The sequence below is a fragment of the Nyctibius grandis genome, chromosome 4, assembly GCF_013368605.1.
Source record: "Nyctibius grandis isolate bNycGra1 chromosome 4, bNycGra1.pri, whole genome shotgun sequence".
NCBI classification, from domain to species: Eukaryota; Metazoa; Chordata; class Aves; order Nyctibiiformes; family Nyctibiidae; genus Nyctibius; species Nyctibius grandis.
Window position 1 is genome coordinate 65,641,113 of NC_090661.1, and position 11,171 is coordinate 65,652,283.

Sequence of the window (11,171 nt, forward strand, 5' to 3'; positions counted from 1 at the left end):
TTTTCCATCCACTGCACTCAAAGTCTTCTTGGCCAAAGGTGGTTTTGGTTGTTGGGTTTTTTTCCTCCCTCCTCCCTTCTCTCTCCACGTTCTGACGTAACAGCAGACCAAATTCCTTAACAAACACCCCATTTCAAAGATTTCTGGTACAAATACATCTCTGAAAGCTGACAGGCTTTGGGGCTCACACAAATGCAGAGACTTAGAATAGAGTCTACAAGCACTGCTTCCTCTTATTAGGCAAGAAGCCTACTTTCACCATTTCACAAACGTAACGCTCAGAGAACTGCAAGGGTCCAATGAAAGAACAAATAAAAAAACAACCCAAAACCCCTAGAACGTTTCTGGGCACCAGTACTTGGGGAAAAGACTTCACAGAATTGTGTTACCATGCCACAGGGAACTCTGCTCTTCTGTTCCTTATAAAATGCTACCACTTGTAAGTCAGCTTTGATGAAGCTCATCAGCTGTGCAGTTACCATTGCAAAGCGACACAGATTTTCTGTAGTGGTCATTAAAGAAAACAATACCTGCAAAATCGCGAGTCCTGGTCTGAAGCCTGGAAATTTCTCTTTCATCTCAGCAACTTGCTGCTTTAGTCTCTCTCTCACTTGTCTGAAAAGGGAAAAAAAAAACAAGGTAGAAGTTAACCAAGGGGCTGAATTCTCATACAGTCTTACGTCAGGAGGTGAAAAGATGGGCAGACTGGCAAACACATACTTATGCCTTGAGTACATAAGTCCCAGCAATCTCCGAATAAGATTAATGTCCATAAATCACTAAGACATGGAAGTTTCATTCAATCTTATTTAAAATTTTATTTTTTTTTAAAGTCCACATTGTGCTTCTTCACCCTCCTCTTCACTGTCTCATAGGTTAAAAAAAAAAAAAAAAAAAAAGAGTACAAAATCTGGCACAGAAATTCCTGGGATTTCAAACTCCCTTCTCAAAAGTAAATCCTCTTTCCACATATGCCGTACCAAATCTCCCTGTCTTCCACAGGCACCAGTCAGCACTGTCACACACGCTGTCCTGGTAAAGGATTATGAATCTACAATGGTAAAACTCTGGAAAACAGCTAAACAAACAGGAGGTGCCCAAAGATTCAACTCTTCTACAGCTGGTCCATACCATGTGTTTCTATTTCCTTCCTGCTTGGCCTAACCCAGGCTGGGCAGGCTGCAGTCCTGCACCCACCTTCCTGCCTCCAGTCTGCTTCTATGCTTGCCAGCACTCATGCGAGAAAATGCCCCCAGCCCAAGGGCTTCCAAACAAGGCAAAGACTTTTCCATGGCAGCAAGAAGGAGAATGGGAGGTGGACAGAGGTGAAGCAGTGAGGAAAATTAGCTAAACCCTGGTACACAGCTCAGGTTGACTCTTCGGTGAAGACAAGTTTAAGGATACAATTATTAAAACAAAATGTTGCGATGGAAGCATGAGAGGATTCACTGATTAGTTAATCTAGCTCAGATGTTAACTCATACCCAGTTTCTTTTCAATGTTTTAGAGATAATGAGTACCCATCACTGATAAATTAACTGCAGACAGCTCAAAAGCCACTGCCATCACCCTCCGCAGCCTTGCACTCCTCTCTGATTTCTCAATCACTATCTGACCCCACGTGTGTGATCCTTCACCAGAGAAGGTCGTGGGGAAGAGGTCCTGGTGCCAGGCCCAGCTGTCCTCCTCCATGTGATCTCCAGCCCATGTCCCACCCGCTGTTCTCAAAGACATGAAAAGGCGCTACCATCATGCTTAGCAAATCTACCCTGCTCCAAACACCCTACCATTTAAAACACAGATGGTCTTCTTGTGCTCATCTACCCTCAAATCAGTATCACAAGGTCTGCTACTTCCCAAGTGGAACCAGACTTGTCAGACTGGAGGAGGTGCTGTTGATGCTAGTTCATTAAAAATGCAAACAGCAAGGGTAGAGGGACAGAGGAAGCAGCTGATGCCAGCTGGGAGGCTGCGGTTCCTGCCATATAGGGAAATTCCAGGACAACAAATAGCCAGTGAAGCCAACTCTACCCTGCAACTATGAGCTCCAAATCAGAAATGCCAGAGGCAAGAAGAAAGGGAAATGGGAGCAGCACATGGCTCTGCTGCAGCTCAGCAGCACTGATCCCAGGGGACAGTTGCAGCTGGCCCAGCCAGAAGCAGCCCTAAGGCAGTTCCAAGTCCCATCTCAGGGGAATCACACAGCCTTCTGCTCCGTCCCAAATCATGCATCTCTCCTGCTGTGTCCCAAATCACGCCGTCAGAGCTCTGCTTCATCTGAGGAGTGGGTTCAGAGTATTCACAGGCGTTTGCATCTGGCCAAGCTGTTCAAAGTCTCTTAACAAGCTTGGGTAAAAGAGGTTGTTTTCAATTTTGCTTAAGAAATAGTAGTTCCTAGGCTTCCTTTAGCTATCACCTCTGTAAAAGACCTGACGCTAAGACTGGCTTGCTATGACACTGTTTTCTGAACTCATCAGCCTTGTCCTAGCAATTCTTCATGCTGAAGTGACAAAAGTTCATCTGCTGGGTGGCAGCATCACCAACTGCCTCTGCTTACACTTCAGCTGTAAGACCCCAGAGAAGGCACCAAGTCTCCAGCTGCAAACACAACGGGGCCTGAGCTCACGAGCAGCCCGTAAGAACAATGCAGCGATTGCAAGGAGCATCAGAAACCCACGTGGCCTGCGAGCGGGTGCTGCAGGCCAGCTCTCTGAGGGAGCGATTTTCTGAGAGCGGCCTCCGGTGTTCTGGTACGGAAGGCACAGCACTGCTCTGTGGCCTGCAAACAAGAAGAAATGCAAACACACATGAAATGTATCACAACTTATGATGCAGTAAAGCCCTCATAAGGGACAGTCAAGTGGAAAGGGTCTCCGGTCTGGGTTTTACTTTTAATCCAGTCTTCCCAGTGGAGGAGAACCAGGCCCACCTAAGGGTCCAGTTTCCCTCGGTCCTCTGTGAAGCAGGGCTGCAGCGTGCTTTCACCCCCAGCAGCCACGACTGTTCCCATATTAAATTGCCGTCATTTTCTGTAATTAGGCACTAGCTCACTTCCCCTTCTGTGACAGAAGAAAGGTAACACGCACAAAGTGGTGCTGCCAGCGCTGATCTGCTTTAGGAGCTTTAAATGAAGAAAGCACTTGTTAGACAGCCACCTAGTGCTAACTACCGCTGCTCCCTAGTTACCAGAAAAGCCACAGGTGCAAAGGCTTGAGAGACAATTAAGGAAAAAAAAATTAAAAATTCCTCGTTTAACTCTGCAGACTTACAATACATTACTAAAGAAACTTTGCAAGCCAGCAGCTATTTAGCGATAGATTTTGCAAAATTGTGTTGTGCGCTTCAGGTCTTCACAAAGACAAAAGTTTGTATTGATAAATCAACAACACATTTTTTTTACCAGCTCTGTGAAAACACTTGTAAGTCTGCAAACATAAATCTGCAATTGTACGTGGCTGTTTCTCCAAATGCTTTCCCTCTGACACTAAGACCTCTCCTGTGCCCACATGCTCTTCCACAAACAAACTCAAACTGCAAACAAGGGTCCAGGGTCCACACAGGTTAAGGACAGCACAAGGCTCTAAGCACACAGTGCAAAAGCCAGCTCCAAAGATTAAAGAACTTGTTAGTCTTTCCTTCTCTAGACTGCAACAGTGAGCTGAATTTACATTCATCAAGTGAATTTCCCAGAACAGCAAAGGACAAACCACACTCCTCCAGCCCTGCTGTATATGGAGAGAGAAGCGCAGCTCCCATGCCAGTGCCTCCTCAGGCAGACCCCCCCACCACACCTATGGGATTCTGTACACGCAATGGCTTGGGTGGCTGTGATGTGAGAGGACAGACACATCGCCACACTGAACAGGACACCAGGCTGTGTTTCTGTCCCTTCTGTGAGTAATAGGGCCCAGGGTCTACATGAATACTGCCAAACACGTGACCTGGCAAATACCTCCTCCAGCGACAACGATACTGTAGAAGAGGCCTGCCCCCAAGGGTTGGGCTGCCTGGATCACAGATTCCCCAAAGGTTTCAGAAACGTGCATCAGAAATGCTCGTGCTGCAGCCCTCCAGAAACAGCCATATAAGGCTGATGGTCCTCCCCAGGTCCTGTACCATCTTGGTCACAGAATCACAGAATCAATCAGGTTGGAAGAGAGCTCTGGGATCATCGAGTCCAACCGTTGCCCTGACACCACCATGTCAACTAGACCATAGCATTAAGTGCCATGTCCAGTCTTTTCTTAAACACATCCAGAGATGGTGACTCCACCACCTCCCTGGGCAGCCCGTTCCAATGTCTAATGACCCTTTCTGAGAAGAAATGCTTCATAATGTCCAACCTGAACCTCCCCTGGCAAAGCTTAAGGCTATGTCCTTTTGTCCTATCACTAGTTGCCTGGGAGAAGAGGCTGACTCCCACTCCGCTACAACCTCCCTTCAGGTAGTTGTAGACTGCAATAAGGTCACCTCTGAGCCTCCTCTTCTCCAGGCTAAACAACCCCAGCTCCCTCAGCCATTCCTCGTAGGTCAGAGCTGTTGTCCCCATGGCCATTCCCCCTTACAGCCTGCAGCACTGCCACTGCTCACTTTCTGTTGGCCTCATCACAAACAACAACCTGCAGCGTGGAACGACAAGCTTCCCCTTCCCCAAACCACCATGGCCTAGCTAGCAGGACACTGCTTTATCACCAAATTCTGTGAAGAGGCTGCAAGCAAGCGTGCCACAAAACATCCTTCTGCCACCCCAAAGAAGAGACAGAATGGAGTCCCTCCTGGGGGGAGTCACAGGTTGGCTGTCCCAATGGAGTGGCACTGGCATGAGTAATGACTTGGAAAAAATCTATCTGAACACTGCTGATAATTCAACTGATGGCTCCAGTTGAGGGAAGACACTGTTTAGAGAACAGAGCTGGAATCGGTTCACAAGTCTCCTGCCCTACCACTGCATGATCCTGGCACACTGTCATCATCTCATAGGGGGCCTGCCTATTTTTTTCTACCACTTCCACACTCCCACAGTTTTTAACTACTCTTTTGGTTGTATTAGCTCAAATACTTGTCCAAGCGCTCTTCAGGCCAGACAAATAAATGAAGATGCTTTTGCTTTTTAAGGGCTTTTTCATCATGTCCAGAACACAAGTCCAATGAGGGCCACAAAACAGCTGAGCAGAAGATGCAATCATCCATAGGGGATGGGATAGGCAGCATTTGAGGAACTTCTCAACTGCCAACAGAACAACAGAGTTCAAGTTTCACATAAAGCTGGGTATTTAAAACTTACACAGAAGAGTTTGCCCCAAACAGGAGTTACAATACCATGAGGTGGCATGACCAGCTTTCCCATGCTGCAATGGCAATCACACCAATCAGGTCTGCATCCCAAAACAGCTACCACATACAACACCCAACTACCAGGTGATTTAATCAGAGGACAACATAACAGAAATAGGTAAGGACTCAAACCACATCTGTGGGGCTGCAAGCACTTCAGTCAATACTCTAGGCCATATTTGCAATGGTCTGTCTTCACAAAGAGCGACATTAAGATTTTCTTCCTTCCATGAAGGGTATATAGCAGCCCCCTACCTGTCCCTTCCCTTAGGACTCCCCCTTTCCATGTAACCTGGTGCTGATGTGCACAGAAGACAGCACCGTGGCCCTGTTGTCCAACAGCCAACGCTTTTTCCTAGCTTGTAACCTCTTTGGAGCAGGGTCCCATTTTTTAAATTCTGTGTCTGTACAGCACCTAACACAAAGGGTTCTTGCTCATATTTGGGGCTGCTCAGTGGCACTGAGCGGTACTGGACCACACAGTTCACTTCCTAGGCGTGAACGAGCTTTATCTCCTCATCAAGTTTTCCTGATTTATAGAGACAAGGAAGCTCTCTCGCTCGCTCTCACACGAAGTATTTATTTTCTTTACATGTTTCACAAAAATAAGAAAGCCACTATCTATCTACCTGATTTTTGTTTAAATAACTGACATGACTCTGAATTGGGTGTTTTCTCCATCTGCCTTTCAGGAAGGGGTGCTTGGTGGCAGGAGAAGAAAGTTCACAATTCTTATGAGTTTTGATTTAAAACACACACAGAAACTCAGAATTACGTAGCTGTAACACTACTTGATTGATTCACCTCATCTGTTAATTTTTGACTGACTTACAAACACTTTTCTTGATTAAAGGATAAAGTAACAAAAGCCACCTCCTAAAAGATAGTACTGAAAAGACTTTGCAGTCGAGTCAAGTCAGAAACACTGCCTTTCTACAACAGACAATTCAGTTGAAAATTCCTAGAAAAACCACAGGCCTGCTGCCGCTTCTGCTGCCAGACTCTTGGCGTGGGGGTGGACTCTGGACAAGGAGAATGCTCTGGACCTCTAGAGGGTCTGGAAGAAAGGGACAGCTATCTGCAGAGTGGATAGCCCATTTCCTCATGCCTCCTTCAAGTACTCCACTAGGAAAAAGCAGAACTACTTAAAGTTCATTCCTGTAGAGCAAACGATGGTGTTGCTATACTGGACATAAATACAGGAGAAATAAATGAACTAAAGGAGGACATCTGTACAGCTGCAGTTATTTTTCCATTTCATGTTGTCTTCAGGTCAAGATTTGATGCCATTGGAAAAGAGGTTTCAGTCAAAGACCTTAGAGCTGTGCTGGAAACTAAGCAATCCTTTCTCCTGTATATGCCTATGAAAAGCTTATGCTTCTTCCTGGGTATTTGCACAACATCACAACGGTCCTTATCTCTGAAAACAGCTGCTAATGTAATAGAGAAAACAAACAGAAATAAAAAATGCCACCACTGTATCTATAAATTAAAAGAAAGAAAGCAACGCAATATGCACTGCCAAGGAAGCTAGAAGTTTTAAGGCGAATGCTCAGAATTCCCCCAAAACACATTCACTGTACTCAAGCTAACATCTTTCCAGATTTCTAATTACTCCAAAATCAGAATAAAGTATAGCTTGAAAGGATCTAGTACACCTTAGGGGTACTTTCTATGCCAGTAAAAGGAAACCTGCAGTGAGCACATGATTTAAGTACAACCAGCACCACGTGCATGGCGTGCAGAGCACACTGGCTTCAAGACTGCCAAAAACATAAGATCTAAGGAAGGACACAAAACTCAGAGACTGCAATACCCAAGTGGTACTGGCCCAAAAATTATCAGGTAAAAAAATACGCAAGCAGCCTTTCATCATGGATATTGAGATTCAAGGCACATTAGACCTACTTTTCAGAAATGCTCCACTGTCAGTTAGATGTAGATGTGCTGTACGAAACAATACCCAACATCGGGTCTAACAACTTCCAGAGATTACTTGGACCATTTCAAATTTACACTTTCTGTCCAAATTCCCTGGTTATAGTGGGAAGGTACCGAACGAATGTACCTAACCAAACCCCATTTGCACAAAGTATCCCAACAAAGCGTTAGCCTTTGCTAAACACTGCGTTTTCCTAGCATTAGTGAAATTTGTTTAGCTTCCTTACCTTTCTTATGTGTACATATAGCAGCAGTAGGAAAAATAAGCAAACTAAAAGACACAACGTAGGGTCACCTATACTCAGGGCTTGCCAGCTGAATAAAAGCTCAAAAGCAAAGGAAGCTTTTACCTTTATGGTCTGACAAATCTTTCAAATAGCTGGACACCTGTGAACGTTCACCTTGACATTATCCAACACATGGATTCATTTATTTTGCTTTAAAAAGGAGTGTACACCACGAACACAAAGACCATACCTAAAGCACAAGTTCCCAACTCCTGCCCGTAAAGCACCCTAACAGCACAGCATGAATACACAGAGCCTCTAAGTCAGCTCGCCATTTCACACCTGCCTGGGCCCTTATCTCAGCACGAAGATGGGAACATAGTGAAAAGGCTTTACGGTGTCTTCCAACCGCTTCACCCCGGCGGCCGACCCAGAGCAAAGACCACCACAGCCCCATTCCCCCCGCCCGCAGGGCTGGGTCCCCCGGGGCAGCCCCCAGCCCACCAGCCGCACCGGTTTCCTTCCCGACCGCGGCCATCCCGAAGGGTAAAAAAAAAAAAGCCCGCGGCTCCCTACGGACTTTCCCCGCCCGAGGAAACCCCGGCCCTGCGCAGCGCCGGCCGCATGGCGGGACGGACAGCCCCGGGCTACGTACGCGGAGACTATCTTGCCGCTGAGGATCTCGGCGGGGGCCATGGCGAGGGCGGGCGGACAGCGGCCAAGCGCGGCGGGGCTCCTGGAGCGTCTGCGGGACCGGCTGCCCCCACCGCTGCCCTACTCCGCGCCCCACGTGGCCCCAAACTTTCGGGGGCAGCCGGCCCCACCGCGCAAGCGCTGCCCCCGCCCCGGAGGAGGGAGGAGAGGGGCACGGAGGGGTGGCCACGGCGTTCCCCCGCGGTGGCAGCGGGGCTGTGTCTCCTCCCCTGCCCCTCCCGCCGCCCTGGGGCGCCGCTGAGGGTAGCGGCGCTGAGCGGCGCGGCGAAATGGCCGCTCAAACGCCTCAGAGGCGCCGCTCTCAGCCCCGGCCTTTCCTGGCGCCCTGGGCTGCGGAGAACGGGCCTGGGTGGCAGGGTCGGCTGCGGGCGCTGGGAGGGGAGAGCGAAGGCTGCGGCCGGAGCTGGGGGCTGAGGAGTGCCCGGCGGTGGGGCGCTGCCCGCCGGTCCGGAGGGGCTGGCAGTGCCGGGGTGGTGGTGATGGTGGGCTCTGCACAGTGCATTCCTCGCCGTATCTTTACGAAAATTGCAAACCAGTATAAGAATAATCTCTGTGTTTCATGTCCTGGGGTAGTACTGTGGTACTTGAGAGGTTATGCTGAGAGTAATTGTTACTTTTCAGGATTTCAACACATTCGTCCAACATAAAGTCACCAAACCGCTGGATAGCCACTGCAGAAAGAGGGCAATGAAGAAGAGGGTGGGATTGTGGCATGAAGTTCATGGGAGTTGTCAAGAGTGAGAAACAGGTTCCTAATGGTCCAAGGGATGAACCTGGAGCAGGTAATCCCATTAGGACTGACAGAGGTGTAGCTTCCTGTCAGATCCATGCAGTCCTCTGTGTGTGCTGTTATTTACGTAACCAAGGCTTTCCTCATGCTTCAGGCCAGCGCAGGCATTCCAGCACCTTGCTTGGAGAGTCAGCTTTCAGTGGTTTTCTCACAGATAGATACACCAAATAAGTGACTGGGGTCCAGCCAGGGTTGGAGATGGCAAAATCAGTTAAATGTCGCTGAGGCAGACTTGCTCAGGCAAGGTAGCACCACAACCCAGAGAAGTTAACAAACTCATCAGTGTTCCCTGCTAATATCTAGCACATGGTCAGAGAACAGGTCCACGATTCAAGAAACTGGTTATAGAAAGGTCAGGGACAGGGAACTGGCAAGTTGGGATCAATGATGGGGTGGACCCACACCATTCGGTTGCTGTTGGGGAATAGTAGCACATTCTTGTGCCTCCAGTAAAGCACTACTCCTCTTACTGTTGTGGGACCTACCCTCACCTGCCACACGTGGTGGCAGTACAGCAAAGAAACAGAATGATCCCACTGCAAATTAACAAGCTATGGAGAATAGAGGTTGGATGCTACAACAGCAGTGTTCCTGCTGAGAATTTGAGACTTAAAAGGCCTGTGTGAAGTGCTTTCACATAGATCTTCTTTGCTTTACATAGAATGCAGTGGTTTGAAAAAGAAAGTGCCTGTTACAAAGAGTTTGCTAAGAAAGTATTCAATCCTGCTACCCGATAATGTAGTTGGCTCACAAATGCATTTTGAGAGCTGTCAGATTTTGAGAAGGGAGAAGTGTAGGCCTTGCAGCTTCTGCCTAGGGCACAAAACTATGAGGATTCTGTTTCAGAATCTCAGAAGATTTACAGTTGCTTCTCTGGTATTCTAGGAGGGGAATATAAACCATACATAGTTCAAAACTTCTCTGAGGATAAGGCTTTTCTCCTTTGTATTTCCTTTCATAGCCTAACAAGTGACGTCTTTTCTGTTTTTTTTCTGCTTGCTTTTCTGTTGAAGGGAGAGCTTGTTACCTCGAGTGATTAAACTACCTTAAGTTAGCAATGTGTTGTAATTGTAGGATTAAAGGTCAGAAATTTCTCTTTAAAAGTGACATGGAAAAGAGAAAACTTTGCATGTGAGGGCTTTTATATGCTAAACGGAAAAAGCTAGAAATAATTTCTTTTTCTCTTCTTGCATTATGTATTCCCTGTATTTCCTGGACTGCTCCAATAGGCACTTGCAGTATTATACAATCAAAACTGAGATTATGCAGTTAACTGAGAGAAGGGATTTTTCTACATCACTTAAAATTTTGTGCCTTATTTGTTTCTTCTGTTGCCTTTATCTGAGGCCTGAATGAACTCTTGGGCAGAAAAAAGCCCTGTGTTTTAAAAAAAAATGCAAGTCGGACTCCTGTTAAGGACAGGGTAAGCTCACAAGGACAACTTTTGCCAAAAAAAGATTTGACACTCAGGATGGTAGTGTAAAAATATCAGGCAGGAAAAGAAAAATAAGAAAGCCACCTTATTTAAAATATTCAGAGGACCTTATTTGCAGAGTGAGCAGAAGAAGCTAGTGCTACCAGGAGCTGTAGATTCCTACCCAGAGTTGCTAACTTGAATGATTTGCATGTGTGTGTGAGCATTAACGTCACTTGCTGCTTTTCATAATGCCCCAGTTCCAGAAAAAGATGTCTCATGATGACAAAGGGAACTTTGAAAATGACCTGAATTTATTGTAAAGTCAAAAAATAGGAAAGGAAATAAAAAGAATTCCAAACAACTCATTCTATTATTTCGTTATTTTTGAGCCAGATTCTCATTTTTGGGAAGGGACTCATGAATTTTAAATGCTTATGCCAGAAAATCAGACTAGCTAACCTCCTTCTGTCATAGCAAGAAGTTCTTTTGTATTTCTAACTTGTTTCATGTGGCAGTCAAGTACTAAAGCTGAGATTGTTGCTCAGAAGTTGTGTGTGTCATGCCTTTATGTAAGAACGCGTTCTTTAACATTTATTCTTAATTGTCATCCTGAAGTCGAAATAGTGGAAATGGGGTGGGAAAGGAACAGAAAAGGGATTATGTGATGAGAAATGGCTGAACAGACTGCTTAGTTCATCTCAGAGCCAAATCCAGCCCTGAAACGCAGTAAAAAAGTTAAAGCTTCTAT

At 46.6% G+C, this 11,171-nt stretch overlaps 1 protein-coding gene across 1 annotated transcript in view; it reads right to left on the reverse strand.

The window, feature by feature from the left end:
• Window positions 1-8,335, reverse strand: part of MTHFD1 (methylenetetrahydrofolate dehydrogenase, cyclohydrolase and formyltetrahydrofolate synthetase 1) — a 44,295-nt gene extending 35,960 nt beyond the window's left edge. The window contains exons 1-2 of the mRNA XM_068398722.1: window positions 8,158-8,335; window positions 531-615 (exon numbers count right to left, since the gene is read on the reverse strand). Coding sequence (XP_068254823.1) covers window positions 531-615; window positions 8,158-8,198 — 126 coding nt within the window. The 5' untranslated portion in view covers window positions 8,199-8,335. The remainder of the gene's footprint in view (window positions 1-530; window positions 616-8,157) is intronic.
• Window positions 8,336-11,171: the final 2,836 nt, after the last annotated feature.